Source organism: Dermacentor albipictus, chromosome 5, assembly GCF_038994185.2.
Source record: "Dermacentor albipictus isolate Rhodes 1998 colony chromosome 5, USDA_Dalb.pri_finalv2, whole genome shotgun sequence".
Lineage (NCBI taxonomy): Eukaryota > Metazoa > Arthropoda > Arachnida > Ixodida > Ixodidae > Dermacentor > Dermacentor albipictus.
This window is the reverse complement of record NC_091825.1, coordinates 6,988,519-7,006,899: the sequence shown is the minus strand read 5'-3', so window position 1 is coordinate 7,006,899 and position 18,381 is coordinate 6,988,519. Positions and strand designations below refer to the sequence as shown.

General features: G+C 49.4%; 2 protein-coding genes across 7 annotated transcripts in view; both read right to left on the bottom strand.

The window, feature by feature from the left end:
• Positions 1-18,381, bottom strand: part of Sting (transmembrane protein sting) — a 402,026-nt gene that overhangs the window by 311,773 nt on the left and 71,872 nt on the right. Inside the window, exon 1 of one of the 6 annotated variants that reach the window (XM_070538244.1) lies at positions 17,465-17,613. The exons of the other annotated variants lie outside the window; for them this stretch is intronic. The gene's annotated coding sequence lies outside the window, so the exon portion shown is untranslated. Of the gene's footprint in view, positions 1-17,464; positions 17,614-18,381 lie in introns of those variants that run through there. 6 annotated transcript variants of the gene reach the window in all.
• LOC139059923 (uncharacterized) lies at positions 5,225-6,478 on the bottom strand. The gene is made up of 2 exons (XM_070538522.1): positions 6,183-6,478; positions 5,225-6,041 (listed from the first exon to the last, which is right to left on the bottom strand). Exons 1-2 carry the CDS (start codon positions 6,476-6,478, stop codon positions 5,291-5,293), a joined length of 1,047 nt encoding a protein of 348 aa, XP_070394623.1. The 3' UTR covers positions 5,225-5,290.

Sequence of the window (18,381 nt, the reverse complement as noted above, 5' to 3'; positions counted from 1 at the left end):
TGCGCTCTTGAAGAGCCATTTCCGCTGTCTACAGAAGTGCCGCACCCTCCTCTATGACCCAGAACGTGCGGTCAACATTGTCACGCATGTGCTGTGTTGCACAACTTTTGGCTTTCTGTGGACGACATACATTATGAAGATGAAAATGATGATAAAAGCGGCAGCAGCAGTAGCAGCGAGCTTGACAATAAAGATGATTCTCCACCACACGGTCTGCCCTAAAATGGGGGGGGTCTAGAATGCATTCTTTGAGAGGGCAGGCTGTCCAACATAGTGTCACTGGAATGTTCTGGACAACCTGTGCACAGCACATGCGTTACTTAAGGAGTGTGTGGCGGCAGCTGTGACGTCAATAGCAGCATGAGCATTGCTATGTGCATACATGCTGTTGTAGCAAGATGTGGAGGTCTAACATATACCAAATTGTTTCATTGTGTACTTAATGCTTTGAAATTGCTGACACAATATTTTCCATATTCAGTTGTAGTTGACATCTACATAATCCAAAGCATTCATGATTTGTATAGAAATGTAAAAGTTGTGTAATCAAGTGTTGCGTAGAGCCTACATTTATAATAAGTAAAACAGAATCTGCACATGCTCCATGGTTGATGGGTTGGTGAAAAAATGTTGACACCATAACCACAGGCCTTGTTTACATGGATGTAACAACGGCGTTTCGCTTCATGTGTATAATTTCCCTAGTTACTTTGCAGCCTCCTTGGCAAGTAGTAAGGGCAAACGCCCTCATAAATGTTCACCTGCAAAACAGCATCTGCCCGGCGTCAACTTGGCATTTGCTTGCTACCGTCATCACGTACCATGCTTGAGAGGGGTAGCAAATTAATGATGCAGTGAACAATCAGGCCTTTATAGCATTCCGCATAGTCAACACTTCACCAATGTTAATGGCATGGTGCCATCTGCTAACTAGAAATCAATCAAGTTTTATGGCTCGGTGCCGTGTCTATAGTCCCAGCAGCGTAAAAACAGCCGATCTCAACAATTACAGCAAAACATAACTAATGCTTTGACTTCAGCTTGAGATGAGACTTAGCAATGATGGATTTCACAACTTGTTTCTTGCTGACAGGGTGGTGAGCTAGTAACAAGACCGAATTCAGATCGAAGCAGGCAACTGGCGCTCTAAAGGTGCTGCCATGTTGCTATAGTTTATCACGGTTAGGGTGGCTATTACAGTTACCAACGGTAACTGCTACACTAATTCTCGGTAAACGATCGGCATGCGCAAAAGCCATAACATGTCACGTATCTGTACACGTCACGTATGCTGTACATACATCATACACACACCATACACACGTCACATACATGTCACGTATGCTGTACTGTATAATATAGGGAGCAAAAATAAAACTCTCTAGTGCAGCCAATAATCAGTCAATTACACTTGGAACTATGCTGTGCAAGGATATTGTATGGCTAAATTCACCCATTCACTCGCTTTTTCACTTTTGAACTTTTCAAACTCGCCCATTCTTCACTTTTGAAAGGATATTGCCTATGTTGTCTCGTACCTTTGGTAGTACTGCAAGCTAGTTGTGAGATGGAGTATAAGTGCCCTGTAAGCCATGGATGTAGCCTGAAGTTTTGTTTTGTAGCCTTTCTTTCTTACTGATAACCCTGACAGTGCTCCGCTCCTCTTATGCAATGAAGGACATAAGTATTCATTTCTGCACTTTCTACTCGGGCAGAGAAGCTCACAAAAGCGGAAATGCACAGTGCACGTCACACCTACCGCTTCGTCGAACGTGCTGTTACATGCACACCTTCTAGATCCTCCACCATTTTCTCTCCCAACAACCCAAAGTTTTTATCCTAGTAACGAAAATGCTGTCAAGTGGTGTTGGGACCACATCATGGATGGATGATGGATGACTGTGGCTCAACCCTTTGAATCGGGCGGCGGCGACGCGCGCCACCTAGCCTTTAATCGTTCTATATGCATGCATACCTATGTATTTACTCCTTTACTTCTGCGTTGATATTGTCCACCAATCAGATAGCCTCCGTTTAGTTATTTCTACCTGTTCAAAGTCTATTCTACTTTCACTGTCTTTAAAACCCAAGGCTTTGAATAGTTCCCCGTTAGATTCAACTGCAGGGTGAAGTTGTTTACAAGCAAGTATCAGGTGTTCCGCCGTTTCCTCCTCCTCTCTACACGCCTCGCATACCAAATCTATCTCCTGGTATCTGGCTCGGTACGTTTTAGTCCTCAGTACACCTGTCCTGGCTTCGAACAACAATGAGCTTCCCTTAGAGTTATCGTAAATATTTTCTTTGGCTATTTCTTGCTTAAACATCCTGTATGTCTCCAATGCCGATTTGGTTTGCATCTCTGTACTCCACATACTCCTCTCTGCCTCCTTAACCTTTTTCTTGACAGATGATTCCTTACTTGTTCCCCCGCTACTGCCCAAGTATTTGCTTGTCAATTTTCTAGTTCGCTTCCTCCACCTCGTGTCAACATTCCTCGTGTATAAGTAACTGAAAACCTTCCTAGCCCACCGAATTTCCCCCATTTTTCTCAATCGCTCCTCAAAGGCTATCTTGCTACTAGCCTCTCTGCCCTCGAAAGAAGACCATCCCAGATCCCCCTGTACTCCAAGATTTGGTGTCTTGCCATGTGCTCCCATAGCGACCCTACCCACCCCACGTTGCCTAATTTCCAACTGTTGCCGGGTCTCTGTTCTAATACATAGAACCGCATTGGCAAAAGTCAGGCCTGGTACCATTACCCCCTTCCATATCCCTCGTACTACCTCGTACCTATTGTAGTTCCACAATGCCCTACTCTTCATAATCGCTGCACTTCTGTTACCTTTAGTCGTTAGATATTTTTCGTACTCTGTCAGATACTCAATGCCATTATTTATCCACACCCCAAGGTACTTGTATTTATCGACTATCTCCAGCGTGGCCTCCTGTATCTTATGCTCGCCGCAATTGTTATCGTTAAAAATCATGACTGCTGATTTTTCTTTGCTAAACTTCAAGCCTAATCTGTCTCCTTCTGTACCACATATGTCCATTAATTCCTGCAGATCTTCTGCATTGTCAGCCATTAATACAATATCATCCGCGTACATCAGTCCTGGTAATGACTGTTCAATCAATTTTCCTTGCTTGAGAAATGATAGGTTGAAGCCGAGTCCGCTTTGCTGTATTTTGGCCTCTAGACCTTGTAGGTACAGCATAAACATCAGAGGCGACAATGGGCACCCCTGCCTAAGCCCCCGCCGAATCATTACAGGCTCCGAAACCTGCTTTTCCCATTGTATAATCACCCGGTTACCTTTATAGATATCTTTTAAGAAATTGGTTACTCCATCTTGCACTCCTAAAGTTTCCAGAATGCCCCACAAGCCCTCTTGAAGTACACTGTCATAGGCTCCCTTAATGTCCAAAAAAGCCAGCCATAGGGGTCTGTGTTCCTTTTCAGCTATTTCAATGCACTGTGTTAGCGAGAACAGATTGTCTTCTAGCCTCCTATGCTTCCGGAACCCATTTTGTAGCTCTGCAAGTACCCCCTCGTTCTCTACCCATGCCTGCAGCCTGTCCTTTATAATCTGCATAACCACCCTGTAAACCACTGACGTCACTGTTATAGGCCAGTAGTTATTTATGTCAGCTTTGTCCCCCTTTCCCTTATATATCATTCTCATTCTACTTAGCCTCCATTCGTCAGGTACTTTACCATCCACTAGCATTTTGCTCACCACCTCCCTCAATGCTTTCTTAGATTTCGGGCCCAATTTCTTTATTAACATAATTGGAATACCATCGGGGCCTGCCGATGTGCTACTTGGTACCCTCTTCTCCGCCCTTTCCCACTCTTTTTGTCCAAGCGAAAGCAGTGGGTTGACCGGGCTATCTCTCTCCGACGTACTGCATGTACCATTTGTCTGTTTTGTAAATTTTTCCCTCATCATGGTTCCTATATGCTCCATTGCCCCCTCTCCTTCTAACCTAGTACCTTGAGCTGTTACTATATACCTCTGCTCTAGGCTTGTCCTATTGCCCAAGGAGTGCAGATGTTGCCACAATTTCCTAGCTGCCTGTTTATCTTTTTATTGCTTATTTTTGACAGCCATTGGGACCCTTTTGTCTTGATTTTCTCGTTGATCAAATAAGATGCTTCCCTTTTGCATTTTATGTAGTTTACCCATTTCCTCTCTACTTCTGCTTCAGGTTCTCCCTTACTTTTGGAATACCTGTGTTCCCTGGAGGCTTCCTGACGTTTTTTTATGGCCTTCTTAACCTCTTCATCCCACCAGCTCTTGAGTTTTCGTATCCCTTGCCTTGTTTTCCTGACTCGCGCCTTACCTAGCTCACGCTCAAATAGTCTCATTAACTTTGGGTAAGTCCAATCCGTTTCAGTACCCTCTGATATTTCCTCTTCAATTTGTTTGGCCGCTATTTCCACTTCGTCTTCTGAGTAAAAAATCACATCTGGCGTTTCCTCGCGCGTCGTTCGTGTTTTAGTTTCCCTCTTAAAACTCAACTTGATACGTTTGTGGTCGCTACCTATACTTCTGGAGCCCTGTTCATCTATAATCATGGCTCCTATCTATCGTACATCCTATGTGACATTAACGCATAATCTATTGTCGAGTGTCGACCCCCTACCTCCCATGTTATGACTGTCACACTTCTGAGTAGAGTTACAGACAACTAAGTTATGCCTCTCACACATATCCAGCAGCATGTTACCTGTGGAGTCTGTGCCGATCCATATCTTCAACATGCGCATTCATGTCTCCTACTACAATTACTTCACATCCTTTTCCCAGCTCATTGATGTCCGCTGCTATACAGTCCAACATTTTTTTGTTTTCCTCTTTAGCATTTGATCCTGTCCAAAGGTATACAAAGCCTAGAAGTGTTTTCGCCCCTGCTACTTTTCCTTCTAGCCATAAATGCTCCTTGCATTCCTGTTTGACCCTTTGCCAATTTGTATTTTTATGAATGAATGCTCCAATTCCCCCACCCTTTCTGCTACCCTGCACTCTGTTGCAGTATTCCCATGCATAATCAGGGTTACAGGGCGGCTGTTCCATGTCCCTAAGATGTGTCTCTACAAACCCATAAACCATTAAGTTCTCCTGCCTTAGTTCTTCGATTTCCTCCCATTTTAGCCTATTTCTGCCACTTTGCATGTTAATGAACCCTATGTCTGACTTAATTTGGCTCTTGCGCTTATTCCTGTCACCTCTCCTACAGTGCCGATGTTCGCGTGTTTGTGGCTCCTGCCTCGAATCGTCCACGCCTACACTGCTTCTTTCAGGGCTCTGGGTCCCCCTAAAAAAGCTGTTGCCTGGCGACCCATCCTGCCCCCTATCCTTTTGCCAGTGGCACCACTGTAGTGAATACCATCCTGCACAAAAGGCCGGAAGCCGGTTCCGTACACGTCCCTGTTGACCTCCATCACGCTGTACCCGAGTCGTCCGCTCAGACTCCTAATGACCCGATTGGCTTCAACCACCCTCCTTTCTACCTGGTAAGCCTGGCCCTGGACCTCTGGGATAGTGCATATGGTCACATGCACCCTCCCGGAGGCCTCTGTAAGCTTACTCAGCCCAGTCTCAATGTGCCTCTCAAGGTCCTGGCTTCTCCCCTTAAGCACATCATTGAGCCCAGAATGCATAATGACCAAGCTGTCGCTCTCCGTGCTGACCCCAACTACTTCCCGCGCCTTGGTCATTGCTTCCGCCATACCCTTGCCCGCTTGCACCTCCACCTGTACTCGCCCGTCCGCCTTCACTCTCGCCATCACGCCCTGTTCGGCCCTCCCCACATTGGAGTCCGCTATCACCAGGACCCTTCTATGTGCAAACCGTTCGACTGCAGCCTGTGCCTGCTGCCCCTCCCTTTGCGCCCGCTGGCGCCCCTGTGACTGCAGCGTCGCCTCACTCGGGGCGCGTTGTGCAGCTTCACTATAACTACGCCATTTCACCGGCGGCGAGCTGACGACGGCTTGCTTTGGCTCCCTGCCTCCCACTTCGCCTGTAGGATCTACCCTACTTTCCGAGTTTTTGCCAACACTTTGTTGACCTGACTCGACCTTCTCCGCTGCCCGCGTCTCCAGCGCGTCGAGCCGCCTTTCCAGTTCGGCGCTCCTTTCTTTTTCTGCCTCAAGCTCGGCCACGGTCCTTACTAACTGCGCGGCCTGGGCCGCCTCCACCTTGACAAAATTGTCAACTTTCGCCTGCAGTGCTACCTGCCTCTCCTGTTCCTCCCTCAGTTCTGCCTTAAGCTCGTCGAACTTAGCCGCCCAATTCCCTTCCAGTTTTTGGACGGCTTCCCTGACGCCCTCGCACGACCTGCACGTGAAGCTAGACCCCTCCGCGTCTGCTACATTCTGGAACTTAGTTTCGTCGAGGAAGCACCATCGCAGGCACTCGTCGCACTGCACTTGCTCCCCGTCCCCCGCGGCCTTCGCGTTCTTCGATTTCATCGCTAGGCCTTGTTCCCGAGGCCCAACGAGGAAGTTCGCCAAATCACTCAAGCAAAGCCGACCTCGACCGCTATACCAAACTAAAATAAAGAATTATCACTCCCTACCCCATGCAAGAATCTGAGGAGCTAGCTGAAAGAATTAACGAAGCCTATAGGTCCCTCCCAACGTTACTAGACTAGGTTCAGTTTTCAAACTCCCGTGACTGCGTGGACCCACCACCGATCCTCGCATCTCGTGGCGCTGCTGTCGTACTTTGCTCGGTCAGCACGGCGCGGACAGGGCGACGAAGCACTGTCCGTTGTTTATGTGTTTTGGCGCGTTGTATATATGCGTGTTTTGCCGCAGTCTCTGTGCATTTTTGCGACACTCTTATGCGTTTTAAATGCCGCGTGCGATTTGAAGAGTTTACGGGCCGTATCATCCAATTTTATTTAGTGACGCGAATGCGTATATATGCTAGCTCCGTTCCTGCAGCGATAACTTACTTTGAATGTGCAAGTCTGCTCGCAAGGGAGCAAAGCTCACGTAGGTTTCAACATTGCACTTGTGGATGCGGTGCTCTGATGAAAGAAATAGTGCTAGCTTCATTTTTTTAAATCCCGAAATGAAGTGCTGAGAGTGTGTATATACCATGTGTCCCAGCTAACTTCAGCCAGAGTTTTAAAATATGCGAATGCCGCGTAGCTGGGCACAACCAAGGTAATGTTTGCCGTAGCTTTGAGATATTCAAATTATTATAAATCCGCCCAGTTAGGTAATGCGTAGTTCATTCATAATTAATTAAAAATTATCCAATAAATGTTAGTGTACTTCTTAATTCCCTAATTAATGAATTAGTTCGTCTATTTATGTAATTCGTTGCCACCACCAAAGGTCCAGGCCTTAACTATATTTTAATTACCTGTGCCTTAATTAACTTCGCCTAATTCACTGTGCCTTGACTGGCCTCGTGAACTGCCTCGATTGGTTCGCATGAGCTCCCGTGACTTTGTTCGACCATCGTGTGGTCGCGCTAACATCGCCTCTTGCGTTCGCAATAATATTTAATTAGTACTAAGCAGCAACAGCTGATTACAACTACTAATCAGCTACTTACAGCTACTCATCAGCAACAGCTGATTAATATAGAGCGCAGTGGACGGCCGGGGCTGCTGCGGCCCTGGACTAAGGACTCCACAGCGCACTCTGGGGCAGCGCAGCAGCATTTTCACAGCTACGCAAAGTTTTTTAACCAATCTCCTAAACGCGAGACTATACAAACATTTAAAGACGCATCGGTGAAAACACTTGCGGAGTACGTAAGTTGCGAAGTCTGAGGACTCAAGCCCCTTTGCCAACGCAGAGCTGCGCCCGCGTAGAGCTACTTGCGGTTCTCCCGCCCTCTGGCGGCAAAACAAGACAAGGGGCCACCCCCGATGTACGGCGCCTACGGAGAGTTTGACAACTGAACCTAGTCAAGTAACGTTGGTCCCTCCTACCAACTAGGCCCAACGGGGGAACCGCCAGACCTAGACAAAGCCGGTGCGTTTGCTACTCTTACCAAGAATTCAAAATTTGCGCCCCTACTCCATGCAACAGAAAATACTTCAAAACACTAGCTAATAAAGATAAAAAGGTACTTAGCTACGAACGAAGTCGCTGAAGCCTCGACCACAGGAGCGTCCGTACCGCCGTCCAACAACATCAACTACAGACGACTAGCGCCACCTGGCATCAAGGGGCCCATTTAATGCTGGCTTGCGAGAGCGGCCACGAGGAGGTGCAGGGGAGATTCGGGAGGAACGCGCCGAGCCGAAGCACATGGCATTGGTAAGTACTCGTTTTCCATTTGAATATATAACCTTTTGTTCCAACTGAAGCATGTCATCGTCATCACACACCGCTGACATGGCGATGAGGACTCAAAAAAACGAGCCTGAGGCGGACGGGAAACTGAAGATGAAGCGAGAAGGCGAGGCTGTCCCCACCAAGGCGAGCCACAGTGAGTGCAGCCAGCAACGATGAAAATGATCACCCCAAAGTGAAAAACTCTGGCGTTAGGGACCGCATCAACTACGGACGACTAGCTCCACCTGGCATCAAGGAGCCCATTTAATGCTGGCTTGTGAGAGCGGCCACGAGGAGGCGCAGGGGGGATTCGAGAGAACAGACAGTGGCAATACAGGGCCAGGAAATGCATCAGGTAACAGAATATAAATACCTTGGTATATGGATAAACGAAGGCAATACATATATGGAAACACAGGAAAAAAATAACAGTGAAGGGGAAGAGAAATGCAGCCAACGATGGATTTGCTGACGAATTTTGTCGCCTACTAACTGATGTGTGCGCGTTTTCCAAATTCTGTCCTAATTATCTTTGGTGATTTTAATTTCCTCAGTATCAATTGGGACACTATCTGCCCCAGCAAGTGATAGGGATGCGCACGCTTTTCTGCAGTCTTGTCTAGATTTTCACCTAACTCAGCTCATTACAAAGCCCACGCAATCCGCAGGTACCTCTGCCAACATTCTCGACCTGATTCTAACCCATATTCCCAATTATTTTTCTAAAATATCTCACCTTAGTGGTCTTTCTGACCATGACATCATTACCGGGTGCATTAATCACCATATGCTTGACAGGAAAACTACCTCAAAGCTGATCTGGTGTTATAACAGGGTTAATTTTGATTAGATGAATCTCGAATTAACCACTTTTTCTGGGTGGTTCTTAGCTGAATGTACCTTCCGTTCCATTGAGCAGAACTGGACGCTGTTCAAAACAACCCTACTTGAAAGAGCGTAGGTTAGGGTGTGTTGGTTCATAACTCAGGTTTTTTAGCGCACGAAAAGGGACGAAGGACAGTGGACAGTGAAGGACGAAGGACAGTGTTCGCGTCTTGCCACTGTCCTTCGTCCCTTTTCGTGCGCTAAATAACCTGAACCCTACTTAACCTCATTACAAAATTCATACCGGTTATCTCAATTAGGTGCAGTAAAAGAGCGCCTTGGTTCAATGAGCAGCTGCGAAGAGCCAATAAAAAGAAAAAGCGTTTGTATAGGCAGGCAGTTGCTAACAACCTATTAACTACATGGGAAACCTGCAGGAAAAGCGACAAGGATTACCAAAAAATGCTGAAAGCCACCAGCGCCAGTTTTACAGTGACGTCTTAGCCACTATGCTATCTAATAATCCCCAAAGGTTTTGCAGCTAAATAACCCACATTCACGTCCCGATTCATCCTTAACAAATTCTAATGGTGATCAGCTGGACGATGCCCATTCTGCTCAACTCTTTACCAACGCTTTTTTGTCTGTGTTCACTCATGAAGTCATTACCCCTTCTCTAGCACTCAGTTCACTTCACTATCATTCCATGCCCTCTGTAGTCATAAGTGATGATGGTATTCTTTCTTTATTAAATAACCTTAAACATACTACAACCACGGGCCGGCTTGGCTTTAACTACAATCTGCTTAGAAATATATCTCAGAGTAGTTTTCAAGTCCTGCACTTTTTTCTCAGTCTTTATGATCTGGCTGCATCCCTCATGACTGGCGAGTAGCTGAAGTAATGCCAATTTTCAAATCTGGCAGCCGCTCTGATTCCCTAAACTATAGACCCATTTCATTGACTTGCACCTTCAGAAAGCTCCTTGAACATGTCATACACACCCATACCATTAATTATCTTGAAGATCACAACATCATATTTAAATATCAGCACGGTTTTCGCAAGGGATTTTCTTGCGACACTCAGCTTGCTGGATTTACTAGCGACTTATTTACTTACGTAGACGCCAGGATTCAAGTCGACGCTTTGTTTCTCGATTTTTCTAAGGCATTTGATCGGGTCCCCCACCATAGACTACTACTCAAGTTATCGCATCTCAATGTTCACCCTCAGGTTTTAGCATGCATTAAAGACTTCCTCTCATCTTGCGTTCAGTTCACCGCTGTTAATGGTTCTAACTCTTCAATGGCTCAAGTCACATCCGGTGTACCCCAGGGGAGCATGCTTGGTCCCCTACTCTTTCTAATATTAATGACTTACCAAATTGTGTATCTTCCCAAATTAGACTGTTTGCTGACGACTGTGTAGTGTACCGAGCCATTAAATCTGATACTGACCACCAATCTTTACAAACTGACCTCGATTCAATTAACACTTGGTGTTCATCGTGGCTAATGATCCTAAACCACTCAAAGACAAAGCTGGTTTCCCTTACAAGAAACTCTTCCCGCATCCCAACCGCATACACTATTGTCACGTGGTAGTGACGGTGAAGAAAGAACACAGTAGCAGTACTGTGTAAGACAAAACTAGCTTTTATTGGGCGAACCTCTGCCCGCAAAACAGGCTACACTTAAAGCACAACGATAGCGGCGAACACAGTCGGCGATCGTCGAAAATCTGATCAGCGGGTCAAGTGCGTCGGCTTTTATAGAGCAGTCGTCGAATGTTCCAGACTAATCGTTCGGACCCGTGTGCCTTCCACAAAGTTCTACACCATTCGCGTTACGGGATGAAATCAGATAACAGACAGCCAGGTAGAAGCATCGATAACTTTCCAGAAACATCGGATACATTCAGGCGCGTCCCTCGCTGTGCGATTACAGTTATTAAGCGGCGAAACGTGGTCGCCCGATAAAGATAAGTACACGTGTCAATACCCCCCTCTTAAAAAGCATCGACCCGATGCTACATACAAGAGAAATAAAAACACCCGTAGCAAAGAAAACAACAACAAAAAATAAGGAATTTCGTCAGCGTCCGTAAAAGGGTTTAAGGCGCACCACCTGGACCACTTCAGATCGTGCGCGGCGCCGCTGTGAATGCGAAATGCCGTCTGGCACGACCTCATAGTCCAGAGCGCCAATACGTCGGATGACCTCGTAGGGTCCGAAATAGCGTCGGAGTAGTTTCTCACTGAGTACTCGTCGGCGTATCGGTGTCCAAACCCAAACACGGTCGCCGGGCTGGTACTCAACAAAGCGTCGTCGGAGGTTGTAGCGTCGGCTGTCGGTCCTCTGTTGGTTCTTGATCCGTAGGCGGGCGAGCTGTCGGGCTTCTTCGGCGCGCTGGAGATAGCTAGCGACGTCAACATTCTCTTCGTCAGTGACGTGGGGCAGCATGGCGTCGAACGTCGTCGTCGGGTTCCTGCCGTAAACCAGCTTAAACGGCGTGATCTGTGTTGTTTCTTGCACCGCCGTGTTGTAAGCAAATGTTACGTACGGCAGGACGGCATCCCAGGTCTTGTGTTCGACGTCGACGTACATCGCTAGCATGTCGGCGAGGGTCTTATTCAGCCGCTCCGTAAGGCCATTCGTCTGCGGGTGGTAGGCCGTGGTCCTCCTGTGCCTTGTCTGACTGTATTTCAGAATGGCTTGGGTGAGCTCCGCTGTAAAGGCCGTTCCTCTGTCGGTGATGAGGACTTCTGGGGCGCCATGTCGAAGCAGGATGTTTTCGACAAAAAATTTCGCCACTTCGGCTGCGCTACCTTTCGGCAGTGCTTTAGTTTCAGCGAAGCGGGTGAGGTAGTCTGTCGCCACGACGATCCACTTATTTCCGGTTGTTGACGTCGGAAAGGGTCCCAGCAAGTCCATCCCGATCTGCTGGAATGGTCGGCAAGGAGGCTCGATTGGCTGTAGTAATCCGGCTGGCCTTGTCGGCGGTGTCTTACGTCGCTGACAGTCTCGGCATGTTCTGACATAATGGGCGACGTCGGCGGTCAGGCGCGGCCAATAATACTTTTGTTGTATCCTCGAGAGTGTCCGGGAAAAACCGAGGTGTCCAGCGGTCGGATCGTCATGTAGGGCGTGCAATACTTCTGGACGAAGTCCTGACGGGACAACAAGAAGGTAGTTGGCGCGGACTGGTGAAAAGTTCTTCTTCACGAGGAGATTGTTTTGAAGCGTGAAGGAAGATAGTCCGCGCTTAAATGCCCTGGGGACAACGTCGGTGTGCCCTTGCAAATATTGCACCAGGCCTTTTAGCTCCGGGTCTGCCCGCTGCTGCTCAGCGAAGTCTTCTGCGCTTATCATGCCAAGGAAGGCGTCGTCATCTTCGTCATCTTGCGGCGGCGGGTCAATGGGGGCACGTGATAGGCAATCGGCATCGGAGTGTTTTCGTCCGGACTTGTAGGTTACAGTGATGTCGTATTCTTGTAGTCTGAGGCTCCACCGCGCCAGTCGTCCTGAAGGATCCTTTATACTCGCTAGCCAACACAAAGCGTGATGGTCACTGACGACTTTGAATGGCCTGCCATAAAGATAAGGGCGAAATTTAGCTGTAGCCCAAACGATGGCGAGGCATTCCTTTTCGGTCGTAGAATAGTTGCCTTCCGCTTTTGACAGCGACCGGATAGCGTAAGATATCACCTGTTCGACTCCGTTTTTCCTCTGGACTAGAACGGCACCGAGGCCTAGGCTACTGGCGTCAGTATGGATTTCTGTATCGGCGTACTCGTCGAAGTGCGCAAGTACCGGCGGCGACTGCATGCGTCGTTTGAGTTCTTCAAATGCGTCGGCCTGCGGCGTTTCCCACTTGAACTCAACATCACATTTAGTTAGACGTGTCAACGGCTCGGCGATGCGTGAAAAGTCCTTGACAAAGCGCCTGTAGTAGGCACACATGCCAAGGAATCTACGCACTGCCTTCTTGTCGGTGGGCTGCGGGAACTTTGCGATAGCAGCTGTTTTCTGCGGGTCGGGGCGTACTCCGGATTTACTGATGACGTGGCCTAGGAACAGAAGCTCGTCGTAAGCGAAGCGGCATTTTTCTGGCTTCAGAGTGAGCCCTGATGACTTGATGGCCTCTAGTACTGTGGCAAGCGGCCTAAGGTGATCGTCGAAATTTCCGGCGAATACAACGACGTCATCCAAGTAAACGAGACAGGTCTGCCATTTCAATCCCGCTAAAACCGTGTCCATCACGCGCTGGAACGTTGCAGGCGCCAAGCACAGTCCAAATGGCATAACCTTGAACTCGTAAAGGCCGTCTGGGGTGATGAAGGCGGTCTTTTCGCGATCTCTTTCGTCGACTTCTATTTGCCAATAGCCAGACTTGAGATCCATCGAGGAGAAGTACTTAGCGTTGCAGAGCCGATCCAATGCGTCGTCTATCCGTGGAAGGGGGTATACGTCCTTCTTCGTGATCTTGTTCAGACGACGATAATCGACGCAGAAACGTAGGGTTCCGTCCTTTTTCTTCACCAGGACAACAGGGGATGCCCACGGGCTTTTCGACGGCTGGATGATGTCGTCGCGCAGCATTTCGTCGACTTGTTCTCTTATAGCTTCGCGTTCTCGCGGCGAAACTCGGTAAGGGCTTTGGCGGAGTGGTCGAGCGCACTCTTCGGTTATTATGCGATGCTTTGCGACTGGGGTTTGTCGAATCCTCGATGACGTCGAAAAGCAGTCTTTGTATCGTCGAAGGAGACTTCTGAGCTGTTGCTTCTTAATCACGGGGAGACTTGGATTTATGTCGAAGTCTGGCTCGGGAACTACGGTCGTCGTGGTAGATGCAACAGAATCCGAGAGGACAAACGCATCGCTGGTTTCCTGAAATTCCTCGATGTATGCGATCGTCGTGCCCTTGTTGATGTGCTTGAAGTCCGGGCTGAAGTTTGTCAGCAACACTTCAGTTTTCCCTCCATGCAGTCGAGCGATCCCTCTTGCGACGCAAATTTCACGGTCTAGCAGGAGGCGTTGGTCGCCTTCGATGACACCTTCTACGTCAGCGGGTATTTCGGTGCCGACCGAAATAACAATGCTGGAGCGGGGCGGGATGCTCACTTGGTCTTCGAGCACACTCAGGGCATGGTGACTACGAGGGCTCTCCGGCGGTATCGCTTTATCTTCCGACAGCGTTATTGACTTCGACTTCAGGTCGATGACTGCGCCGTGTTGGTTCAGGAAGTCCATACCGAGAATGACGTCTCGAGAACACTGTTGGAGGATAACGAAGGTGGCAGGGTAAGTCCGGTCATGAATGGTTATCCTTGCCGTGCAGATTCCAGTCGGCGTAATCAGGTGTCCTCCAGCGGTGCGAATTTGAGGGCCTTCCCATGCAGTCTTAACCTTCTTCAACTGGGCGGCGATGTGTCCACTCATGACGGAGTAATCAGCACCGGTGTCCACTAAGGCGGTAACTGCGTGGCCGTCGAGAAGCACGTCGAGGTCGGTGGTTCTTTGTCTGGCGTTGCAGTTAGGTCTTGGCGTCGGATCACGGCTGCGTCGTGTTGAACTGAAACGTCGCGTCATCAAGTCGTCTTTCGTCGGTGTAGTCTTGGCTTGCTGACTTCGTCGGGACGGCGGCGTGTCGTCATTAGGTCGTCGAGATGGTTTCTTCATCGACTTCGTCGGCGGCGGAGGATCTTCGTCAGTTCGACGAACAGCAACCGCACCTCCATCGGTTGCTGCTTTTAGTTTTCCGGATATGGGCTCGCAGAGCGGCCCCGAGCTGAGCCAGTGTATGGTCGACGCTGCGGTGACAGGTAGCGGCCTGGTGACGGTGAACGGGATGGTCGTCGAGAGTTCCGCTGAGTGGCGGCTAGGTAATCGGCGATTTCACGTGGGCGCTCGCCAAGCTGTGGACGCGGCGCGTTGACGGCGAACCCTCTCAGTCCCAGGTCGCGGTATGGGCATCGGCGGTACACATGGCCGGCTTCTCCGCAGTGATAGCAGAGCGGGCGGTGGTCGGGGGCTCGCCAAATGTCCGTCTTCCTCGCGTAGGTGCGCTGGGCGACGTATTGGCGTGCTGGCTGCGGCGGCGGCGGCGGACGACGGAATTGCGGCGTTGCAGGACCCTGGCGCGGTCGCGCAGGGGGGCCTTGACGGCGGGCGACGGCGGCGGCGTAGGTCATTGCCTCCGGCTGCGGTGATTCTGGTTCCACCTCAGGAACTCCAAGGGAACGGTGCACCTCTTCTTTCACGATGTCGGCGATCGAGGCCAGTTGAGGCTGCGACGAAGGCAAGACCTTGCGCAGTTCTTCGCGCACAATGGCCCTGATGGTCTCGCGCAGATCGTCTGTGGCCAGTGATTGAATTCCTGCGTAGTGGGTAGAGCTCGTACGGCGGTTGAATTGCCGGTTCCGCATTTCGAATGTCTTCTCAATGCTGGTTGCCTCGCGAAGGAACTCTTCTACGGTCTTCGGTGGGCTTCGTACCATTGCGCCGAAAAGTTCTTCCTTCACACCACGCATTCTCTTCGGGCATATCCGGGTCGGCGTGGCGGAAGAGACGTTTCATTTCTTCCGTGAAGATAGCAACGTTGTCGTTCGGTAGCTGCACTCGGGCGTCGAGCATGGCTTCGGCCCTTTCCTTGCGCACGACGCTCGTAAAGGTGCGCAGGAAGCCGCTACGGAAGAGGTCCCATGTCGTTAAGGTCGACTCCCGGTTCTCAAACCACGTTCTGGCGGCGTCTTCTAAGGCGAAGTAGACATGCCGCAGCTTGTCGTCGGAGTCCCAGTTGTTGAATGTCGCGATTCGCTCGTAGGTCTCCAGCCAGGATTCCGGGTCTTCAGTCGCTGCTCCATGGAAGGTCGGTGGGTCCCGGGGTTGTTGTAAGATAACGGGGGACGCTGGGGCAGCCATTGAGGTTGTCTTGACCACGATCTTCTTTGTCGCCTCAGGCAGAAGTCCGTGCTCTGGGGGCAGTCCTTGCAGTCTGCGGCTAGCACGCTGGTCTTGGGCGGTGTCGGTTTTGTCCTCGGGCTTCGGGCTTGGATCGCGGCTTTGCGGGGGCGTTCGGTACATGAACGCACTAGCACCTCCACCAGATGTCACGTGGTAGTGAGGGTGAAGACAGAACACAGTAGCAGTACTGTGTAAGACAAAACTAGCTTTTATTGGGCGAACCTGTGCCCACAAAACAGGCTACACTTAAAGCACAACGATAGCGGCGAACAGTCGGCGATCGTCGAAAATCTGATCAGCGAGTCAAGTGCGTCGGCTTTTATAGAGCAGTCGTCGAATGTTCCAGACTAATCGTTCGGACCCGTGTGCCTTCCACAAAGTTCTACACCATTCGCGTTACGGGATGAAATCAGATAACAGACAGCCAGGTAGAAGCATCGATAACTTTCCAGAAACATCGGATACATTCAGGCGCGTCCCTCGCTGTGCGATTACAGTTATTAAGCGGCGAAACGTGGTCGCCCGATAAAGATAAGTACACGTGTCACTATTAATCACGTAACAGTTGAGAGAGCTTCTACTCACAAATATTTAGGAGTTCACCTTCAGTCCGACTTAACCTGGAACTATCACACTGATCTGATTCTAGCAGCTGCTAACCGTTCTCTTGGCCTCTTAAAACGTAACCTTCAACACGCACCGGCGCCTGTGCATAAACTTGCTTATATCACCCTAATATGACCTACAATCGAGTACGCTTCAGCCACATGGGACCCGGACCAAACCTACCTCATAGATAACATCGAATCCCTGCAGAACCGTGCTGCTCGTTTCATTTTTTCAGATTACTCACGTTTCACTAGCGTCACAGTGTTAAAGTCGCATGCTGGTCTCGATAACCTTTCCCATCGTCGCAAACTTGCTCGCTTAACACTTTTTCACAAAATTTATCGTCATCCATTGGTTCATGACGATTTCTTTCAATCACCATCGGCGGTCTTTCCACGCTGTGACCATCCTTTCAAGATCAACCGCATGATTTGCCGCACTTCATCTATTGCGAAATCATTCATACCCAAAACAATTATTGACTGCCTGCTTCAATTGCAACTGAAATGAATTCGTCTAAATTTCATGAACTTCTAAAAAATGAATTGCGATGAGTAGCTTTTCTTCTAGTTTTGTTCTGTTACCGCAATGTGTTTGAATTTTAATATTTTTTTTGTTTTCTGTATATTATGTTGCGTTTTTCCATTATGTCTCATTGAGTGTTGCTGTTCTGCTATTTTATTCTTGTTGCCTATTCCTTTAATACGCTTCTCTAGATGGGGGCACAACACCGCGGCAGGAATGGCGCACTCACCCTTAATAATGTTTCAGGTGGCCATGCTGACGATTGTGCCCGTGGCTGCGTGCCCGGCAGCTTCAATGACTGCTACTGCATGCACTGCGGATGCATCAACAAGCTGGCCTCCCCCGGATCTTTTCAACGATTGGACGCCACCAGTGGTTCTTGGCCGGACTTCCCACGTCAGCTGGCAACCTGTATCTACATCTACCGCTTCCGCTATCAATCGTGGCCTCAGTCTACATAAGGATTTCTCGGCAACCACTTCACTGGGGCACAACACCGCTGCAGGAATGGCGCACTCACCCTTAATAATGTTTCAGGTGGCCATGCTGACGATTGTGCCCGTGGCTGCGTGCCCGGCAGCTTCAATGACTGCTACTGCATGCACTGCGGATGCATCAACAAGCTGGCCTCCCCCGGATCTTTTCGACGATTGGATGCCACCAGTGGTTCTTGGCCGGACTTCCCACGTCAGCTGGCAACCTGTATCTACATCTACCGCTTCCGCTATCAATCGTGGCCTCAGTCTACATAAGGATTTCTCGGCAACCACTTCACTGGGGCACAACACCGCTGCAGGAATGGCGCACTCACCCTTAATAATGTTTCAGGTGGCCATGCTGACGATTGTGCCCGTGGCTGCGTGCCCGGCAGCTTCAATGACTGCTACTGCATGCACTGCGGATGCATCAACAAGCTGGCCTCCCCCGGATCTTTTCGACGATTGGACGCCACCAGTGGTTCTTGGCCGGACTTCCCACGTCAGCTGGCAACCTGTATCTACATCTACCGCTTCCGCTATCAATCGTGGCCTCAGTCTACATGAGGATTTCTCGGCAACCACTTCACCAGGCCCCGTACACTCTCAAGTTCAACTAATGGCCACAGAGGGCGAAAAAATCGACCGCGCGCCGCTGCTAACAAAGCCG